The sequence below is a fragment of the Onychostruthus taczanowskii genome, unplaced genomic scaffold (assembly GCF_017590055.1).
Source record: "Onychostruthus taczanowskii isolate IOZ18803 unplaced genomic scaffold, ASM1759005v1 scaffold56, whole genome shotgun sequence".
NCBI classification, from domain to species: Eukaryota; Metazoa; Chordata; class Aves; order Passeriformes; family Passeridae; genus Onychostruthus; species Onychostruthus taczanowskii.
Genome location: NW_024503235.1, coordinates 1,816,316 through 1,838,043, shown reverse-complemented (window position 1 = coordinate 1,838,043; position 21,728 = coordinate 1,816,316). Strand labels below are relative to the sequence as shown.

Genomic DNA, 21,728 nt, shown 5'->3' with positions numbered 1-21,728 from the left:
TGTCCCCAGCTCTGCCCATCCCAGTCACTCCAGTCAGGCTCACAAGGGTCGGATGAATCCCCCCCTCCACGATGTCCCCCCAGTATCCCCCGCCCAGGGAGCCAAACTGGGGCTTTGCCCCGGTCCCCGTGTCCCGGTGAGGGGTCCCGGCTGTCCCTGGTCCCACAGCCGCTGTCCCCAGCCCCGCAGCCCTGCAGCTGCATTCCAAGCCTGCAAAACTTACTGGAAATCCTGTGGATGCAAATCCTGGCCGCCGGTCCGTGCCAGGAACTCGAGCTGCAATCCCGAGAGGGCAGCAGGCTCCAAGCACAGAGGCCTCCCCCTCGCCATTCCCGGCCTCTGGAATCCTCTTTAAAGTCTCATCAGGGCTGGGGACACGAGTAGCTCTGTGGGACTCCCGAAGCCAGGCAGGTGTGGGGTAAAATCAGCAAATCCTGGGATGCCTTCCCAAAACCTCCACCCATCTGACAGATGGGTTGGTGCCATGTTGATTCAGACTGCCTGGCTCCATCCCAAAACCTCCCAGCTCCCAGACCGATGGAGATTCCCAGGGTCTGGGCAGGTGATGAGGTGAGAATGGCACCTGCCCACGGCGTGTGGTGACCCCCAGCCCCAGGAATAACCCAATTCCCACCTGCCCCTTGCACAACCAAGTCCTTTCCAGGTCACCTTAACCCTGCCCCCTCCGCAGCCCCGAGGTTTTAATCAATCCCAGGTGAAACTTAAACCTCCAGCGAGGGGAATGTGCTGCTCCAAAGGCAGCGGGATGAAGGTCAGGGCGCTCCCGCTGGAGCTGCTGCCGGGAGAGGGGCCAGACGAGCTGGGGGGATGCTCTGGGAAGCACTTTTTGGGGGGATGCTGGAGTTAGGGGAGAATTTCGTTTGGATTTCCAGCATTTCAGGCTCCACGGCTCTTACCCCGTCTGCGTGGGGTTTTTGTGGCATCCTTGGGAGGGAATTGTGGGTTTAAGAGCACCATTTCCTCCAAGTAAATAAAACTGTCTATTTATTGTGTGTGATTCCCGAGACCTCCCAAATCCCGCAGTGCTCACGAGGGCCCCGCGCTGTGCCAGGATCTCTGACTGCCACTAAATAATTCACTGCCAAAGCCCTGAACTTCATCTCTGCTCCGGGAGAAGCTGGAGGGGTGGGGTGGGGGCACCCGGATTCTCCAAAGGTGCGAGGGCACGCGGATCCAACTTGGAAAGGGAATTCCCAGTCCCCGCCTCTGTTCCCCGCTGTGTTCGTGGGAGGTTGAGATGGAAGAGCAAAGGGCTGCACTTGGAAAACCCCTGGAGCCCGGCTCGAGGCTGAGTCTGAGGAGGATGGGAGGGGATGGGATGCTCCATCTCCTCCAGGGGTGCTCCATCTCTTCCAGGGATTCTCCATCTCCTCCAGGGATGCTCCATCCCGTGGGGATTGGGCGGCTCACTCTCACTCCAGGATGCTCCACTCCCTCTGTTTGGGCTGTGCTGTGGGATCCAGTTTTGGATGCAGTTTGGGATGCAGTTTGGGATGCGGTTTGGGATGCAGTTTGGGATGCAGTTTTGGATGCAGTTTGGGATGCAGTTTGGGATGCAGTTTGAGATGCAGTTCGGGATGCAGTTTAGGAGGCAGTGACGTGGCTTGGGACGCGATTCCATTTGGGATGCGGTGCGGGGTGAGACTGGGATGTGGTCTGCGATGCGACTCGGTTCGGGATGCCGTGTAGGGCGCAGTTTGGGATGAGCTGTGGGACGCAGCTGGGACGCGGTGCCGGATGCGGATTGGGATGCGGCGCCCCGGGATGCCCCAGGACCCTCCCCGTCCCCAGCAGCGTCCCGTCCCCACAGCGGGGCTGACAGCAGCCCACCCACCGCCCCATCCCCTCCACGCCCCGCACGGCGCTTCCCCCGCCCGCCCCGTCCCGCGGAGCCCCGGGGGCGGGGGCCAGCGCCTCCAGAACTGCCTGTACAACGTGCTGGAGCGGCCCCGCGGCTGGGCTTTCATCTACCACGTCTTCATGTGAGTACCGGGCACCGGGGGGGCCGCAGGGACCCGCACCCTCAGGGCTGCCCGGCGGGGAACGGGGCGGGCGCTGCCGGTGAAGGAGCACCGGGGGTACCGGGAGAGCCGCGGGGCTCCCAGCGAGCCCCCCAGGGCTCCACCGGGAAGTTTCTCCACCGCGTTCGGCGGGGGGGACGCGCCGGTGCCGCTCCTGTCGCCGGTGCCGCTCCTGCCCCGGTGCCTGGACCTGCCACCCTTTGGGGGTCCGTGGCAGGGGGTCCGGGGCGAGGAGCTGAGCGCGTCCCGGGGTGGGACTCAATCTCCGCGGTGGCCCAGAGCCCCTTCCCTGTGGCACCGTGTCACCGTCCCGCTCTGCCGCTGTCCCTGGCCGGGGTCTCTGAGCGTGGGGGGACCCTCAAAGGCAGGGGACCCGCGGGGGTTGACAGCTCTGGGTGGGACCGGGGACCCTCTGCTGTCCTGTACCTGTAGCACTGCTGGGACAAGGCGGCAGTGCCACCCCAGAGCCGTGTCCGGCTGGGATGGGGACAGCGGCGGTGAGCTTGTCCCTGCTGCACCCCGAGAGCTGCGCCCATTCCCGGGTCACTGTCGATCCCCAGCGCTGGAAATGCCTCTCCGGGGCCGGAGGGTGCCCCCGGGAGCGCACCTGCTCCTCTCCCTGCTCCGGCTCTTTTCCTAAGCTCTGCTCCGGCTTTCCTCGCTGGATCTGAGCATCCCACGGCTCTTGGCATGCGGGCTCAGCTCAGGGCTCAGAACAACTTCACCCCCCCGGGTTTGTTGCCTCAGGGAGCTGGGGGGTCCCCAACACACCTGGAGGCTGCAGGGACAGAGGGGGCTCCATTCTGGGGGGTTGTCCCAAGCCGGGACCCGGTCTGGGGACACTGCCGGGACATCACTGCAGCCGTGGGGCAGGACGTGTTTTCCCTCTTTGCCTGGCGTGTGCCAGGTGTGGGCACGGACCTTCTGTGAGGGCATGAGCCAAAATTTTGCCTCCTTGCTTCTCACCTGGAGCGGTGCCGCGGGGCTGCGTCGTTTCTGGGGTGCGGGAGCCGGAGCTCGTTAAGAGGCAGGAAAATGGGTCTTGCCTAAGTTAGCACATCGAGCTGGCAGCAGGAATTTGTCACTGGAGGAAAGGGCACCTGAGCTCCCCAGGGAGCCGGGACACGAGCCCGGGGCCCATTTGTAAGCACACCTCCCCAGCGGACTCCCACGGCCAGAATCCCTGCGTGGAAAATCCCACCCTGGGAAGAGCTTCTCCAGCAGGGAAAGGCAGCCAAAGCCCCTGCCAGGGGAGGCAGTCGGGATGGATGGCTTGCACACCCATGGGATGTGGAAGAGCTGTGCCCCTGCTCATCTCCCAGCTGGGATATCCATCCCTGAGCGTCCTCCACCAGTTTGAACCTGTTTTACCCCAAAAACAACCACCTGGCACAAGCGGCCCCGTTTGCAGAGCCCCCCCAAACCCCCCCCAGTCCCTCCCCTGCCACTCCAGCGTGCCTGGCCCGCAGCTCCTGGGTGCTGGGCTTTGTTCCACAAGATGTGCAGCCGCCGGCAGCAGCAGCCAAACGTCTCCAGCCTTTGCTGGGGAGGCTTTTTGTTCACTTGCTCGCTTAATTTTAGGGCTGAGGCAGCTGCAGGGCAGAGTCCTGCCAGGGACCCCCCGAATCCTGTGGGAAGACGCCGCAGTGGGTGCAAGGTGCGGACATCTGTTCTGTGAAACCTCTCCCGTAATGCTGCTCATTTCTGGCTTCTTCCAAGTTTTTTGTTGGTTTTTTTGGTTTTTTTTTTCCTCTCTCTCTCGCAGCAGATGGGAGCTGCGAAGCTGTTGCAGCGGCTCTGAAGTTGTCGGGGATGATTTGTGTGCCGCAATCCCTGGGTTTTAACAAAAGAGGAGGAAGGTGTTACCCCCTCCCCTTCCCCTCCCCGAGGCATGGGAGGGGACGGAGCCCCCGGCCCGAGGTCGGGGCAGCGCTGGTGACACAAACGGGTCCCCTGCGCTGCCTCTCCCGAGCAGGCTGGCTCCGAGACAGGGCTGAAAACTGCTAAAATGGAAATACCCGCTGAGAAGTGACGCGCTTCCCTCCCGGAGCCGCGGAGCGTTTATTGACCGACTTCAGCCCCTTTCTGTCGGCGAATTGATCCCAAATCTTATCCCAGCACCTGCTCTGGGCTCAGTGGTTTGGTGACTGAATCATTTCTGCAGCAGCTCTGCCCGGGGGGGCTGGGAGGGCTTGAAGCCACTTTTGGGGTCTGATGGGTGCCCCCAAAGTCCCCCATGCTGCGGGAAGGGGGTGGTGAGCACAGGAGAGCCCGTGCAGGTGAAATCCGAGGTTCCGAGGTGTCCCCAGCCCCTCCAGCCTCACGCTGTCCATGAAGAGAGGCACTGGCCGGCCTCGCCAAGCCGTGCCTCGCCTGCTTGGAATGAGAATTCCCAGCCCCGGAGCTTACGGAGCAAATCCGGGAGGGAGCCCAGAGCATTAAGCCAGAGGCTTTAGAGCCAGGAGGCAACATAAGAACTTCCTTTTTCCAATCTCCTCCTCGTTAGCGGCCGGGAAGCCTCTTCCCTGCTCCCAGCAAAGCTGCTGCGGGCTTGGCACGGGCACGGCTGCGTGCCCGCGGGCAGGGGCTGCCCTGCCAGGGGGTTTTTGCAGCCTGGAGCTGCTCCACGCGGTTTTCCAGGTGCTCAGTTCCAGCTATTCCCATTGTGGCTTGTCCCTGCCCACCCCCCAGGCCCCCAAATTCCCAGCGGGTCCCAGGGTCTGCTGGTGCGGATGGTTATGAAACGGCTGCTGGGTGCACCAGCAGCTCGGCTCAGCACTTTTGCCGGCCCTGGAGGAGCACTTCCATCCAGAACAGTTTCACCTGGAGCAATTTAGGGAAGCCTGAGCCAGCAGCACCAGGAACAGCCGCAATCCCCCGCCTGGAGCAGCGTCCCCCGTGCCAGGCCCAGCTCCCTGCGCTGCTGTTGGGGTTTATTTCCCATCTGGAAGAGGAATTTCCCTAGGGGACGGAAGGAACCCCGTGCCAGGCCCAGCTCCCTGCGCTGCTGTTGGGGTTTATTTCCCATCTGGGAGAGGAATTTCACTGAGGGGAAGGAAGGGAGCCTTGTCCCTGCTGGGTATTTGGTGTCGTCGTGGGGACAGAGGGGTGGCAGCTCCCGCAGAGTCTCAGGGCAAGCCTGGCACTGGGTGAGGGATGCCAGGCACGGGCTGTCCCTGCTCAGGATTGGCCTCCAGTGGGAAATCCCAGCTGGTTTGGGACGGTGGCACTGGGATGTGTCCCCCCTCCGGCCAGGGAGCAGGGTGGCGGCAGCTCCTGGAGCATCCCTGTGCCTGGCTGCTGTTCCAGGCAGGATGGGGCTGTCACCCCCGCCACTCCTTGACCGTGTCACATCCCTCCAGCACTGCTTGACTGCTGTTCCAGGCAGGATGGGGCTGTCACCCTGCCACTCCCTCCCTCCAGCACTGCTTGGAGAGCCAGAAAACACCCCCCTGCCCTGCTGGCAGTGCCACCATGGCCAGTGCCCAGCCCTTGCCAACACCCCGGGGCAATTCCTAGGCCTGGAGCCTGGCATGGATTGCAGGAAAATCCTTCCATCCCTGCTCAGCACTGAGTTCCCGCCGCCTGCTTGGAAAAACCTCTTGAATTTAACTCTTCAGCCTCTCTTAAACTCTTGAGTTTAACTCTCAACGATTCCACCTCTTTGAATTTAGCTCGTTGAAAGCTTTTAACTCGCTGTCATCGCTGTGTCCCCCAGCTGGGCTGGTGGCATGGCCACAACCAGAGGGGCTGGAGGCTGTGCCCTTCGAGCCCGGGCTGTGCCCCCAGGGCCACCTTGCCTGGGGCTGAAACGGGAGCTGCTCCAGGGGCAATGCCAGCGGCAGGAGAAGCCGGCACAGCACTTTCCCCAGCCCCGTGTGGTGTCACCAGGGCATAAAATTAAGCAACTTTGGCGCAACATGAAACGGTGCATTGATTTTTCCTTCTGGTTTTTTTCCTTTTTCCATCTTCCTGCTCTCTCTGGGCCCCCCAGGCTGGTGCAGGAGGTGCCAGTTTGGGTGCCCCAGCGGGTGAAGGGATGATGCTGGAGAGTTTTTGGTTCTTTGTCACCCCTCAGCAGTGATCCCAAACCTCCCCTCCACTCTTTGAGGATCCCAGTCTGGGGCCACTCACATCCTTGTGCCCCAAATGTCCCCATCCCTGCGGGCCCCCAGGTGCTGGAGGAGGGTCACAGCCCCGATCTCTCAGCTGGGGTGCCTCGGAAAACACTCTGATTCCTTCCCCCCCTCCAGCCCGTTCCTTGCCAGATGATCCAAGAGCAAAACTATCCCGGCTGCTCCGTGTGAGCGCCTTGGCACGGCCGCAGGAGCCTTGTGACCGTGCTCCCCGCGGGGCCGGGGGCGCTGGGTGCCACGGGGGTGCCAGGTGATGCCACCAGCAAGATTTTCCTCCCAAAACACCAAGTTTTTAAACCCACGGGCTCTCACCCTCTGTGGGATGTCACCCTGTGGGTGCTGCTATGGGGTTGGGGAGAGGCTCCACATCCCAGCTCTGCTTCCAGCCTTCCCCAGGCTGCTGGGGACACGCCGTGCTGCCTCTCCGCCGGGGCTGCAGGGCTCTGGGAGCATCACCCTCCTGACAGCAGCTCGGGGCCGGGCTCCGAGCGTGTGCCGGGCTTTGCTGTGCCTCTGCCGGCTCCTGGCTCCGGCCGCGCCCGTGGGGGAACACTCGGAGCTTTTCTGCTTCTCTTCTGGGCGGCGTGGGACGCTCCGTGCCATGGTTACGGGCGCAAACAGGGCCGCTACAGCCCGGTTATTTATATCCCCCGGCCGCCTGCTCCACCTCTCCTGAAGGGCTGCGGGGCCGAGCGACGGGGATTTATGGGACGAGCTGTTTATACAGCTGCAGACCGAGCTGAACCTCGCGGCCTGGGGAGCCGGCAGGGTGAAACGCCATCCCCATCCCCGCCGGAGCTGCGCTGCGGCAGTTTTGGTCGAAATCCCGAATTTGCAGCGGTGGCACAGCTGGAGGGTACGGCCCAGGCGCTGTGGTGCTGCCAGGGAAGGGATCCGTGCCTTCCCGGAGTTGGTTTGCTCGCTCATCCCGCCGCTGAGCTGTTTGTCCTGCGGGTGGTGTTTGCCTTCCGCTCAGTTATCGCCGCCTGTGCCAACCCCGGGGCATCCCCGCAGGGCGAGGACAAAGAGGGACCGGGACAGCCCTGCCAGGGCCCGTGTCACCCCCGTGCCAGTCCTGGGACAAGGACAAAGCAGGAGCAGGACAGCCCTGCCAGGGCCCGTGTCCCCCCTGTGCCAATCCTGGGGGTTTGGGAAGGCGGGAGGGGGACAGCCCTGCCAGGGCCCGTGTCCCCCCTGTGCCAATCCTGGGGGTTTGGGAAGGCGGGAGGGGGACAGCCCTGCCAGGGCCCGTGTCCCCCCTGTGCCAATCCTGGGGGTTTGGGAATGCGGGATGGGGACAGCCCTGCCAGGGCTGGTGTCACTCCCGTGCCAGTCCTGGGGGTTTGGGAAGGTGGGGACAAGGACAGCCATGCCAGGGCCTGTGTCACCCCCATGCCAGTCCTGGGACAAGGGCAAAGCAGGACCGGGACAGCCCTGCCACGGCCCGTGTCACCCCTGTGCCAACCCCGGGGGTTTGGGAAAGCTGGAACAGAACAGCCCTGCCAGGGCTGGTGTCACCCCCATGGCAGTCCTGGGACAAGGGCAAAGTGGGACCAGGACAGCCCTGCCAGGGCCCGTGTCACCCCTGTGCCAACCCTGGGGGTTTGGGAATGCGGGATGGGGACAGCCCTGCCAGGGCTGGTGTCACCCCTATGCCAGTCCTGGGACAGGGACAAAGTGGGAACAGGACAGGCGTGCCAGGGTGTCACCCCCCTGCCAGTGCCAGGGGTTTGGGCAGAGCAGGGACCAGGACAGACCTGCCAGGGCCTGTGTCACCCCTATGCCAGCACCAGGGGCATGGGAAAGTGGGGACCAGGAAATTCCTGCCATGACCAGTGTCACCCCCATGCCAGTCCCAGGGCAAGGGCAAAGTGAGACAGGGACAGCACTGCCAGGGCGGGTGTCACCCCTGTGCCAACACCGGAGGTTTGGGAAAGTGGGGACCAGGAAATTCCTGCCATGACCAGTGTCACCCCCATGCCAGTCCCAGGGCAAGGTCAAAGTGGGACAGGGACAGCACTGCCAGGGTGTCACCCCTGTGCCAACCCCGGGGGTTTGGGAAAGTGGGGACAAGGACAGCCCTGCCAGGGCCAGTGTCACCCCTGTGCCAATCCCAAGGGGAAGGCAAAGCAAGGACCAGGACAGCCCTGCCAGGGTGTCACCCCAGTGAGACAAGTGGAGACAAGGACAGCCCTGCCAGGGTGTCACCCCAGTGAGACAAGTGGAGACAAAGACATCCCTGCCAGGCCCCATGCCACCCCCGTGCCAGCCCCGGGGGTTTGGGGATGAAGGTTTGGGAAAGTGGGGACAAGGACAGCCCTGCCAGGGCTGGTGTCACCCCTGTGCCAATCCCGAGGTGAGGGCAAAGCGGGACTGGGACAGCCCTGCCAGGGTGTCACCCCAGTGAGACAAGTGGAGACAAAGACATCCCTGCCAGGCCCCATGCCACCCCCGTGCCAGCCCCGGGGGTTTGGGGATGAATCCTGGCAGGGCCGGGCTGCTCCATCCCCATCCCACCCCACGAGCTCCAAGGATCCTGATCCCCCAGCTCGTCCCAGGCTGTTTTGGGGTGCAGCCCCTTTGCCCAGGGGTGTTTGGGGGGCACCGGGGGCCAACTGGTGCCCGCCTGCCCATCCTGGGAGGCCGGCTTGGCCCTGCTTCCCCTGAGCTCAGCAGCTTTCCCGGCTCACCTGTTCCTGGGCCGGCTCGGGCGGCAGCAGATGGCAAAGCCCACCCTAATGAAGATTAATTGAGGAGATTTCGCCTTCCCCGCCGGGTTTTCATTATTGTTTTGGGGAGGTTTCGTTGCTGCTGGGGCCGGGTTCTGCTCCTGCTGGGTCCTGTCCCCGTGTCCATGCAGTGACACGTGCTGGGAAAGGGGGCTGGAGATGGGAATTTTATCTGGGAGAGGTGAAACACCGGCTCTGCCTCTGCTCCCTCCATCCCCAGGGATGGGGAAGCCCTGCAGCTCCTGTCCCCCTCTCCCTGCCCCCTCCCCATCCCCTGCCAGCATTCCTCGGCTTTCCAGCTCCTCTTGGAAGGTGGGAAGAGCAGCGAACTGGGATGGGATCCTGGCACTGCCGGTCCCCAGCGGGGTTTGATGGAGGGCTGAGGATGTAAAACCCCCCCTGGGTGCTTGGTAGAGTGCTACGAGCGGAATTCCTGCCCGGGAGGGATGAGGGATGCTGGTTCCTGGCTCCCCTCGCTGCCTTCAGGCATCTGACCCTTCCCTAAGCCGCTTAAGCGCTGCCGGCAGCCGGGACGGGGCGTTTGCCCAGGCTTTACAAGTTAATTCCTAGCAGGTGATGTGTTCCCAGAAAGTTCCTTTCCCAGCCAGCCCCGTGGGACCTCTCATGCCTGTATCCTTCCCCAGATCCTACGGGATGCTGCCTGGGAGGGCAGGTTTCCATCACGTTGCTGCTCCAGAGCCAGGGCCACCCACAGCAAAGTCCCAGGCACAGGGACCCCCCTCCCTGCTCGCTGGATGAGGCGAGGGGCACAAATCTTTGCAGGCTGGGAGATTTCTGCCTTCTCCTCTGCTTTGTGCTTCGCTGCCCGTGTAATTGCCTGCTGAATCCTGCTTGGATAATCTTTTATTGCTGATGATGCACGAAGCTGCGAGCTCTGCCCTGGGCCGTGTTTGCTCCTCAGCCCAGAGCCTGGCACCCCCTGCCCGTGCCGCGGGGGTGCCGCTGTTCCCTGTGGGGTTTCACTCCAGAACTGCTGTGCTGGAGGAAAAAAACCCAATTAATAATTCAGAGGGAGAAGGAGCCGGCTCCAACCTTCTGCCTTGCGGGTGGAGAGAGCCTGGGAGAGCAGCAGCGCAGTGAGGACAGGGTGGTGACACGGCTGTGACACCCCTGGCCCCTTCCTGCCTCCAGCTCTCCCTCCTCCCTGCTCTGCATCCAGCCCTTCTCCCATTCCCAAGGGTTTTTTTGCTGTCGGTCCCACCTCCAGCAGCATTTTGGGGAAAAGGACCCATCTGTCCCCTTTAGGCTGTGCCACCCTCATCCTCCTCATGCCAGGGCTGGGTTAGGAACCCCTGGTCCCACACGGGGCTGTGGGGTCAGTGGGGAGGGGTCCTGGAAGCTCCCACTGAGGGACAGAGCACCAGCCCCTCTCTGCTGTGTCCCCTGGTGCCTTCCCAGTGGCACTGGGACAGCTGGGACAGGATTCACCCCTCTGATGGCCCAGGAGCTGGTTCTGCCCAAAAATCCCACATCAACAACACAAAGAGATGGGAACGTCCTCCTGAGCAGGAGCTGAGCTCCCCACATCCCCCAGATTAATTAAAGAGATTTCTCCTTCCCCACTGGGTTCTCATTATTGCTTTGGGGAGGTTCCATCCACCCCTGGTGGCCCCCGGGCGTTGTCACCACGAGAACACAGCCATGGGGCTGAGATGGGTGCCACCAGCTCGAGGACAAGGTGCCAGGGCCACCAGGGCTCAGCCAGGCCGTGCCAGTGCCAGCCAGCGTGGTGTGCCCGTGGTCCCCAGTGCCATCCTGGAGTGGCAGTGACGGAGCAGTGAGTGGCCCTTTGTGTCACGTGGCACAAGCCCTCCGCTTTCCTTTTTTAGAATCGCTGGATCAGGGGAAAAAAAATGTATTTTTGGAGGTTTCATTTGCTTCAGCTTCAGAGTCGACTTTCTTTTTTTCTTTTTCTTTTCTTTTTTAATTCCCCTCCTTATTTTAAATGGGCCAAAGCCCCTCGTGCCTGAGCCCGGCTCTCGGGGAGGAGCAGCCTCAGAGCTGTTCCTGGGGACTTTTCCCCTGGGTTGGCACTTCCCAGGTGTTGCTGGCAGGTCCCCACGGTGCCAGTGATGCTGGGGACAGTCCTGAGGAGCTCTGGTCCCCTTCCTGCAGCACCAGAACCCTCCACAGTGCTGGACCCCCACCGTGTCCCTCCCTGCCTTTAATTAAGAAGCTGCAGGGCTGCGGCAGAGCTGGCACCGAGCCCCACGGCAGCTCCTGGGCTGCCCAAGGCTCCATGCCACCATCTAGAGGCAAAACGTGTCCCCAGTGGCTCTGCCACGGCCTGGGGAGGTCTTGACTGGGGGGTTCAGGCTGTGAATGAGGGGTGGGGTCCCCTGGCTGTCCCTGTGCCCCCCACTGACACTTTGTCCTTCCAGATTCCTCCTCGTCTTCAGCTGCCTGGTGCTGTCGGTCTTCTCCACCATCCAGGAGCACCAGAAACTGGCCAACGAGTGCCTCTTCATCCTGGTGAGTGATGCAGGAGCGGGGCTGCTGCTCGGATTTCCTCTCCCCACTTGACATCCTGAAAGAATCGGGCGAGATCGCGGGCAGAACCGCCGTGACCTCATCACCAGTCACTGGCGATCCCGTGGCACCTCGGGGGTGGCCTGGCCGTGGGTGTCACCGCGGCTCAGGGTGGCCCATCCCACCATTGTCCCTCCGTGCGCCAACCGCTGGAACAGGCAAGGCACGAGGGGCTAAAAAAGGCAACTTTCCCCCAAACTGTCAGAAAGAGCTGACGCAGGGACTTCTCCCGAGTGACGGAGACTAAATTGGGAAGGTCCTTGTGACTTTCCTGCGAGTAAGCAGAACGGGGGCTTGTTTGTGCGAGAGGTAGGAGGACAATGCTGACAGAGGAGGAAAAGGACCCAGCTCGGGGCGAGGAGGAGAGCAGCCATTCCCTCACAGCCCCGGCGGCTCCGTCTCACCGCCCTCATCCCCCGGCGCGGCTCTGCCAGCCTTGCCGGGGCCACCCCCCGCCGCGCTCGGCCTGATTTCACTTTGCCCCCCCTCAAATCTGAGCCCCTACCCTCTTTTATCCCTCTTTTCCCCCGTCAGGAATTCGTGATGATCGTGGTGTTCGGCATGGAGTACATCATCCGCGTGTGGGCCGCCGGCTGCTGCTGCCGCTACCGCGGCTGGCGCGGGCGCTTCCGCTTCGCCAGGAAACCCTTCTGCGTGATAGGTACGGGCTGGCACGGCCACCAGCTCCTCTGCTGCGGCCTGGCAGGGTGGTAGGAACTCTGCAAAGCTTCTTTGAGGCGTCTCCTTCTGAAGCTGCTCAGAGCCAGGCCACCGGAGCAGATATTTCAAGTCTCGGATAGCTCAGCGGGGGAAGGATGGGAAGGGTCTTTGCGTGATGTATTCCTGTGAGGTTTGTTCCAAAGCACGCTAAAGGGATCACGGACAAAGACAAAACCATGGGTATTAATTAGCATTGACTCCATGATTCTCAGAAGGCTGATTAATCTCTTTAATATACTGTACTTGTTGAGAAACCCATCACCCTTACACACAGTCCGATGCAGATTTGACCTAATTGGTCCTTGAATCCAAACACCACCACCATTGGCCAATTAAGAAATCACCTTTTGGCAAACAAATCTCCATAACACATTCCACACGTGCACAACAACGGGTGCAGCAAGTGATGGCAAGACTTGTTTCTCATATTTTTCTCTGAGCTTCTCACAGCCTTTCCCAGGACAATTTGTGTTTATCTCTGTGGCCAGAGAGCTGCTGCCACACCATGGGGTCTGCACACACTTAAGTATGTTCCTCAATGTGTGTTTGAGCCAATATCTTCAATTGGTGGAATATACACAATGTCACCTAAAAGTGTATGGTAAATGCAATTATTTAGAGCCTAAAGGTTTTCTTTACTAGAACTTGGAAAGCTTTGAAGTTTTTTTCAAATTTTATATTCAGTAAAAGCAAGCTATTTTGGAAAGTTTCTAGGGAAAGAATATGTACATGGGGAAGACAATATAATAATAGAATATATAAGGTTGTTCCAATGCTTGACCACTCTTTCAGTGAAGAAATTTTTTCTAATATCCAACCTGAACCTTCCCTGATGCAACTTGAGTCCGTTTCCCCTTGTTCCTCCACTGGAAGAAGAGACAGATTCCTGTGTCCTCACACCTTCTTTCAGGCAGTGGTAGAGTGCTAACATCACCCCTGAGCCTCTTTTTTCCCAAGCTAAACAACCCCAGCTCCCTCACAGCACTTACCTTTACCAGCTAATACAATAAGAAATTAATAACATAACACATTAGTACAACACCACAACTTTGCAGGGGATTTTATTGTTGATTTCAAAGGGCGGACTTGGGGATAAGCCACGCACCTCCTGAGCCTCTCTGTCCCCTCAGACTTCATCGTCTTCATCGCCTCGGTGGCCGTCATCGCCGCGGGCACGCAGGGCAACATCTTCGCCACGTCGGCGCTGCGCAGCATGCGCTTCCTGCAGATCCTGCGCATGGTGCGCATGGACCGCCGCGGCGGCACCTGGAAGCTGCTGGGCTCCGTCGTCTACGCCCACAGCAAGGTGAGAAAAACCTTGGACAATCCAGGGATGTCCCCTGGAGCGTCCCCGAGCGCGTCTGAGCCGCCGTGCCCCGCAGGAGCTCATCACCGCCTGGTACATCGGCTTCCTGGTGCTCATCTTCGCCTCCTTCCTCGTCTACCTGGCCGAGAAGGACGCCAACGTCCAGTTCGCCACCTACGCCGATTCGCTCTGGTGGGGCACGGTAAGCTCGGCCCCCGCGGCCCCCCGGGGACAGGAGGGGACAGGGCCGTGCTGGGGGAGCGCCCTGCAGGCCCCCCGCTGCTGTGCCCCCGGGCAGGTGACCCTGACCACCATCGGCTACGGGGACAAAGCGCCGCAGACGTGGCTGGGCCGGATGCTGGCGGCCGGATTCGCCCTGCTCGGCATCTCCTTCTTCGCCCTGCCCGCCGTGAGTGGGGCCGGGAGAGGCTCAAAATAGGGGGGGAAAGGGGCAGAGCCGCCTCTGTGTGGGGTCTGGTCAGTGCTGGCACTCACAGCCCTGTCCCCTCCTGTCCCCAGGGGATCCTGGGCTCCGGCTTTGCCCTCAAAGTGCAGGAGCAGCATCGGCAGAAGCACTTTGAGAAGAGGCGGACCCCGGCGGCCAACCTGATCCAGGTGAGGCAGCTCTGGCGTGTCCCGCCCCAGCCCTTCCCGGGAATGCTCTGCTGTCCCCTCCTCTGTCTGCCCATCCAAACTCCCGGCCCCACCTCCAGCACCGACACCCTGCGGGTCGGCCGCTGCCTCCTGTGGGGGCCAGGAGGGATGGAGGGGGCCGGGAGGGTTCTGCCATCCCGATGGGTCCCGATTCCCGGGAATCTCGCTCCCTGCAGGCTGCCTGGCGCCTGTACTCCACGGATGCCAGCCGGGTGTACCTGATGGCCACGTGGTGTTACTACGACAGCCTCCTGCCCGCCTTCAGGTAGGCGAGAGAGGGTGAGGGCTGGGCGGCTCCCGGGGGTCCCCGTGGGGATGAAAACCCTGGGAAACCAGGAGGGACCTTGTGGAACCCCCAGGAGTTCAGTGGGGTCGAGCAGCGCCGACGCCTTCCCAGGATGGGAGCCTGCTGAAGGAGCCTCCTTCATCCTCATCATCCTCACAGCGCCCATCCCATCCCCTCTCACTCCATCCACAGCCTTCCTCCAGCACCACAGGGAAGGGGTGGTGCCTCGGGGAGCCCACGGTTGTGGTGGTGGAGCTGCAGCCAGACAAGAGCTGGTTCCAGGTGTGGGGGAATCCAGTGGGATCCAGCAGGAGCCCCTTGTCCCGCTCCTGCAGCGTGTCCCTCCTGTGATCCCTGGGATTTTGCCACTGTGGGTGGATCAGAGGCTTCCCAAAGGTTTTCAGATCTCTCTTCTGGATCCTGAGGGTTTGCCACAACGCTGTGAGCATCCCTGCCCTGCTCTGGCCGTGTGACAAATTCATCCCTCTGTCCCACTCTCAATTTTTCCAAAGGCAGGGCTTTCAGCAGCCACAGCCCCGAGTCCCAGCTTCCCGAGCATCACCCCGGATCCTGGGAATCTCTGGGGGCTCTGCTGCCCCTCCTGCTGTGCCAGGAGCCGTGTTCCCTGCGGTGGAATTCACACAGAGCCAGATTCCATCCCTGCTGGCTCTGAGCTTTTCCCTTCTGGCTGGAGCCCAGGATCTGATGGTGACAAGTCCCCATGTCCTCACCCTGTCCCAGATTTGTCCTCACCTGATCCATCCCCCTCAGCACGTCCAACCCTTCCTTCTGTGCAATCCTGTCCCAGGACCTTCCCCAGCCTCATCACCCCCAATTAAGAAACCATCTTTTGAACAAAAATGCTGATTTTTGTTTTGTTTTGTTTTGTTTTGTTTTGTTTTGTTCTGGTTTTGCTTTGGTTGGCATTCAGGAGGACCCAGAGCTGCTCAGCCTCGCTTTGCTGGTTCAGTTTGCTTTGGAAATTTTAATTTCTCCCCGTTTTTATTTCACCCCGACCTCAGAGAGCTGGTCCTTATATTTGAGCATTTGCACCGGGTCCGCAACGGAGGATTTAGGAACTCAGAGGTGAAAAAATGGCCTGACAGAGCCCCACCACCCTACCACTGCTTCACCCCTGCCCAGAAAACCTTCAGCCTGGCCGTGTGTTCAGGGGAAAGGTAGGAGGGGGCAGCCCCTGTGTTCTCCCTCCTCTCTGCTCTGTCGCTGCTCCTCTGTGCCCTCCTGAGATGTCACTGTCACTGTCACTCTGTCACTGCCAGACCCGAGGTGCCACCACCCCAAAGTGCCCCTGCTCCCCACTGGTGCTGGGCATCCCCCCTGCTCCTGCTGCTGCTCCCAGCTCCGTTCCAGCCCCAGAAGGGGCAGATTTGAGCCCAGGGGACACTCTGGGCTGTTGTACCTGTGTGAGGTCACCTCGCTGCCCTCTTCACGTGGCTGCCACCCCGGGGTGTGGCACAGGGTAGCTGAGAGTGGCAGGAAACCCCTTGGCAAGGGCAGTGGTGCCAGCCTGGCAGGATGGAGCCACGGGACCACGCTCCAGAGCCTGGGAAAGAGCAAATCCCAGAGCCTGGGGCTGGGAAGGGCTCCCGGAGCCCATGAGGAGAGAAGGGAGGGCTGGAGGCTGTCCTGCTGCTGCTGGAGGCTGCTCTGCACCGTGTCCCTTGTCCCCTCTGCCTGAAGAGGAGATCCCAGCGTGCCACCAACGCTGGCCACCCCGCAGGACATCAGGCCGGGGTTAGGTGGGGAGAGGCCTCGTGCCTCAGTTTCCCCTGTGGTGCCACATCAGCAGGGCTGAGGCTGCAGGTGTGGGGCTGAGCGGGACCTGCTCCCCCAGGTGAGTTCAGGGCTTGGGGGGCTCCTCTCTGGGCTCGGCGACCAACCAGGAACTGGCAGGGGAAGGACAGAACCCCCCCTCGGGGGCCCGAGCCCGCCCATCTCCCCCGCGAGCACACCTCTCATAACATCTCATCTTCTCTCTCTCCTCCCTCTCCCGCTCACCCTCCTCCTCCTCTCCATCCCTCCACCCTCCCCCAAACCCCCCGTGCCCCCCTCCCTCTGCCCCAAGCTGGAATGAGGAGGACGCGCAGCCCCACAGGTGTTTACGCCTCAGGTAAAGCTCGCCCCCGGCCGCGGGGAGCCCCCCCCGAGCCCGGCGGGGCCACCACGGTCCCTGTGCTCGGGGACTGTCCCCAAACCCTCCTGGCAGAGCCGAGACAGCGCACAGGTGTTTATGCAGGACCTACACAACCACACGCGGCTGTGGCACCCACGGTGGCACGGCGGGGACGGGCGGGCGCTGGCCCGGGACGCTCGGCTCCCTCCGCCCGGGGCTGATTCTCTTTTCTCCTGTGTCTCTGCCCTGCCCCTCCAGCCCCATCTTTAGTGGTAAGAGGAGGCTCTTGCAGACGTGGGGCACGTGGAGACGGAGGTACCGTGTCCCGCCCGAGAGCGGCACCGGGAGCCTCGGGATGCATGGATGCACCTCTGCCTGCGTGCCTGCGGCATGGACAGGGCTGGGCACCGAGGCACGGGGGGTGGAGGCTGGATTGGGGGTCCCTCGGCAGGGCAGGGAGGCTGTGCATGGCCTGGGCCGGGCTGTCCCCCTGTCCCTTACTGCCTCAGTTTCCCCGTTGTAATGTGGATGAGCACGAGTTGGTGGCAGCCACCTCCAGCACTTGGATAAATCCCATAAATCCCATAAATCCCAGCTGTGTGCTGCAGCCTGATTCCCGGGACACAGCCCTTCCCAGCTTGGGAATGTGTGGGATGTGTGGCAGCCCCGCTGCCAGCACGGGGAAGGGCTGTGAGCCCCGTGCCCTGCCAGGACCCTGCCTGTATCCCTGCCTGTATCCCTGACAGGACCGTGCCTGTATCCCTGCCTGTATCCCTGCCAGGACCCTGCCTGTATCCCTGCCTGTATCCCTGACAGGACCCTGCCTGTATTCCTGCCTGTATCCCTGACAGGACCCTGCCTGTATTCCTGCCTGTATCCCTGCCAGAACCCTGCCAGGACCGTGCCTGTATCCCTGCCAGAACCCTGCCAGGACCCTGCCTCTATCCCTGCCTTGCCCTGCCTGAGGAAATCCAGGAATGTCCCCAAAGGCCGGGGTTTCATGGATCCTGTCCTGCAGGGGGTGTGGGACTCACTCCGTGCCCTCCCCGGCTTTAGGGTCCCCTTGAGCTGCGTTTGGGGTCTCTCATCATGCAAAATATGGGGGTTTTGAGTAGGTCCTGCATAAAAAAAATGCCCGAAATTACAGCTGGGCTTGGGAGCAGAACTGGCGGTAGGGCAGGAGCAGAGCCTGGACTGGGAGGTGCAGCCTGGAGGAGGAGGAGGAGGAGGATGAAGCAGCTTGGCCGGGTTTGGACACCCCGTGCCAACAGGGATGGAGCAGGAGCAGAGCTCTGCTCAGCTCAGAGGTGGCACTGCCGCGTGTCCCCTGCTGCCACGCCTGTCTGTCCCCTCTCTCCCTGTCTGCCACCTCCTTTCTCTGCTCTTGGGACCAAAAAAAAGCGATTTAAAGGAGCGACCGCAGAGCTGCCCCTGCAGGAACCGCCTGCCGGGCGCTCTCTGCGAGCTCAGCACGGCCACCCCCGCTTCAAACAGGGGCCACCCCTTCCCTGTCCCTGTCCCCACGGCGCTGACACCGCCCTGCCGCTGTCCCCGCGCAGCAACAAGATGGGCATCAAGGAGCGGATCCGGCTGAGCAGCTCGCAGCGCCAGGGCAGCCGCGGCCGGCAGCAGCACCTGGGGCCGCCCCTGCACCGCTCCCCCAGCACCGAGGACGTGGCCGAGGCCTCCAGCCCCACCAAGGTGCAGAAAAGCTGGAGCTTCAACGACCGCACCCGATTCCGAGCGTCCCTGAGGCTCAAGCCGCGGACCCCGACTGAGGGTGAGCCCCTGGGGGACACTGTGGGGGGCTGCAGGGTTGGGGACAGCCCTCGGGCTCTGCCATCCCCCCGCTCTTGGCACCCACAGCCGACTGCCCGCCGGAGGACAGCGGCGAGGAGAGGAACTCCCCCTGCGACCTGACCTTCGAGGACATCATGCCGGCAGTGAAGACCCTCATCCGGGCTGTCAGGTGAGACTGTCCCCCCCTCCGTGTCCCCCGGGGTGCACAGAGCCCCCCCGGGCACCCCGTTCCTGCCTCCAGCCCGGCTGTCCCCGCAGGATCCTGAAGTTCCTGGTGGCCAAGAGGAAGTTCAAGGAGACCTTGCGTCCCTACGACGTCAAGGATGTCATCGAGCAGTACTCGGCGGGACACCTGGACATGCTGGGCAGGATCAAGAGCCTGCAGACACGGTGAGGTCGCCCTGCAGGTGACCCTGGGGGTTCTCCCACATTCCCGAGCCCTTGGCAGTGATGGATGGGCTCTGCCCCTTCCTTCCCTCCCCGCCAGCGTGGACCAGATCGTGGGCAGGGATCGGGCGCTCCCCGCGGACAAGAAGGTTCGGGAGAAGGGGGAGAAGCCGGCGCTGGAGGCGGAGCTGGACGAGCTCAGCATGATGGGACGCGTGGTCAAAGTGGAGCGGCAGGTCAGGAGGGGACAGCCCGGTGCCTCCAGCCCCCCAGGAACCCCGGCAGACAGCGGGGGACGCTCTCTGGTGCCCCGAGGGTACCAAGGCAGATAAACTAGTCACCTTTGCAGCAGAAGAGATGCTAGAGACGTCGGTAGAGGATGAAAGGGCTGAGTCTTAGCAGGGGTTAATCCAAGGTTTTATTCGGAGCTCCTGAGAGCACCCACACCTCAGGGGGTGCTCAGAGCACCTGGGAGAGGTGCCAAGGTTACATTTAAAGGGAGGTATGAACCAAAACGTAGATAATTTTGCTGGTCAATAAAGAAACTTCAGGGATGAACACTTAGGGAATGGACATTTGGGATAGTGTATGGGGCAGCACCTGGGGGGTTCACCCCTGGCCTCTGACTGATCACTCGATGACTTGGACTGAAAGTTCTAGACGGAAAGGATGGGATGTGAGTGATTGACAGAGAGCCAGAGTGGGGATTTGGGGATGATTTCAACAAAGGAGAATGATTACACAGGTAGAGGGAGGGGGTACAATCAGGGGTAAACCATTTGGTAAAAGTAAGGGGATCCAAAACCAAAACCATTACAAAGCATGAAAACACACTACAACACCCCGGCAATGTCACCATCCCTCGGGAGGAGCAGGGGAGCCCCCCGCGACCCCTCCGGGGGGGGGTGGGCCCTGCTGAGCCCCTCCCTGCCGCCCTTGCAGGTGCAATCCATCGAGCACAAGCTGGACCTGCTGCTCGGCCTCTACTCGCAGTGCCTCCGCAAGGGCTCCAGCAATTCCTTCAGCCTGGCCGCGGTGCGGGCCCCGCCCGGCGAGCCCGACATCACCTCGGACTACCACAGCCCCGCGGAGCACGAAGACATCTCCGCCTCCGCCCAGACCCTCAGCATCTCCAGGTCGGCCAGCGCCAACATGGACTGAGCAGGAGGCAGAGGGATGGACCCTGCCCGCCGGGGATGGGGCGCTGGGGGCGGCGTGGCGCTGTCCCCTCGCTGTCACCTCGCTGTCACCTCGCTGTGTTGCTTGAACCGAGTCTTCCTCTGCGGGGACACGGCTGCAGCAGGGTGGCTGTGGCGCTGTGGCGTGGCCAGCCCAGGCTCCTGGGATGTTCCTGGGACATTCCTGGGGTGATCCTGGGGATGTTCCTGGGATGCTCCTGGGGGTGATTCTGGGGTATTCCTGAGATGCTCCAGGTACATTCCTTGGAACGCTCCTGGGATGTTCCTGGGGATGCTCATGGAATATTCCTGGGATGCTCCTGGGATGTTCCTGGGATGCTCCTGGGGAGCTCTTGGGATGTTCCTGGGCTATTCCTGAGATGCTCCTGGGATGTTCCTGGGATGCTCCTGGGATGCTCCTGGCTTCCTGTAGGATGACACCCCCCCCCAGCTCCGGGGTCCTGGGTGCTCCCCAGCTGTGGTGGGGATGCTCTGGGCTGGCCCCATCTCCTGGGGTTTGGTTTGAACCCCATCCCCAGCCCTCAGGACAGGCCCTGCCTGGTCCCCCAGAGCTGAGCCGGGGCCACCACCAGCTATGCAAGGTCCCACCTCCTTCTTGCTGCCAGTGCAGGGGTGTGGGGGCACGACCCAGGGTGGTTTTACCCGCGTCACTCGGGGTCCCCAGTGTGGGGAGCAGGGGACTGTCCCCCCTCCCCAGGCTGCACCTCTCCAGAAGCACAGCAGAGCCTTCTGCCTGCCCGTGCATGCTCCCAGGGCAATATATATATAGAAGATATATATATATGTATTTATGCAATAATGTCTTAATATGCAACACCCCTGGGAAGAGCAACCCGAGGGGCCATAGGCAATAAGCAACCCCCTGCCAGCTCCCAGGGCTGGACTGTGCTGCCCAGGAGGGCCCTGGAGGCCCTGAGGGCTCAGGGCTGGGGGGAAATCCCCACCCGAGGGTGGCCCTGGAGCCAGGAAGCTGAGCAGGGGCTGTGGGGACAGGCGCTGTCCCCAAGGAGTGTCCCTCCCTCTGTGCCCCAACCCCTGCTCCTGCTTAAAGGATTCCCTCCCTGCTGGGTCCTGCGGTGCTCAGTTTGTCCCTGTCCCCTCTGTGGTCCGGGGAGCACGGGCCGGGCCTGGAGGGGGCCTGCCACAGGGTGGTGTCCTTGCATGTCACCTTCAGCAGAGCCACGACAGCTCCCGCGCTGCCCCAGTCCCCTGCGCTGCTCCCCAGCCCAGCAACACCGGGGCTGTGCCAAAGCGCCGGGCTGGGGCTGCACCCGGGGCTCCAGGGGGGCTCGGTGGTCTCCCCACAGTGCCAGGATCTGTCCTGGGCTGCTCCCAGGATCTGTCCTGCCAGCTCTCTGGGATGGCACCGTGGGATTCGCACCCCTTCTCCCGTGCCCCTGCTCCGGGCACTGCGGATTCCCGACCCTGCTCGTCCCCTCGCCCCGTTAGTGCATGTGGCCAGCGCGGGCCGTGCCAGAGCTGCTTGAAGCCCCCACACCCTCCTCCTGCCCTCCCCCCGGGGGTGCCCGGGAGGTGCGACACCAGGGGACAGCGCTGGGTGGGTGGCCGTGGGGCGAGGTGCATGCGACAGCTTTGCCCGCAGCCGCACGCAGGAATTAACCCTTAGAACCCCCCTCCCGGGGCTGGCTGGTCCCCGCAGACCCCCCCGAGCCAGCGGTAGTTACCTCACTTGATTAACTTATTAACTTATTTGTTTCATTAAAATTTGGAGTAGAGGCTGCCCGCCTGCTGCCGTCTGTGTCCCGGAGCTCCCGAGAGGTGGCA

The 21,728-nt window shown here is 62.1% G+C and overlaps 1 protein-coding gene across 1 annotated transcript; it reads left to right on the top strand.

Annotated features, from left to right (window-relative positions):
• The first annotated feature begins 1,758 nt into the window (after nt 1–1,758).
• Nucleotides 1,759–21,329, top strand: KCNQ4 (potassium voltage-gated channel subfamily Q member 4). Its single transcript, XM_041417313.1, has 14 exons — nt 1,759–2,003; nt 11,310–11,400; nt 11,992–12,118; nt 13,308–13,483; nt 13,560–13,685; nt 13,782–13,892; nt 14,003–14,098; nt 14,314–14,402; nt 15,446–15,601; nt 18,117–18,337; nt 18,424–18,526; nt 18,616–18,747; nt 18,845–18,980; nt 19,687–21,329. Exons 1-14 carry the CDS (start codon nt 1,759–1,761, stop codon nt 19,903–19,905), a joined length of 2,028 nt encoding a protein of 675 aa, XP_041273247.1. The 3' UTR covers nt 19,906–21,329.
• The last annotated feature ends 399 nt before the right edge of the window (nt 21,330–21,728 follow it).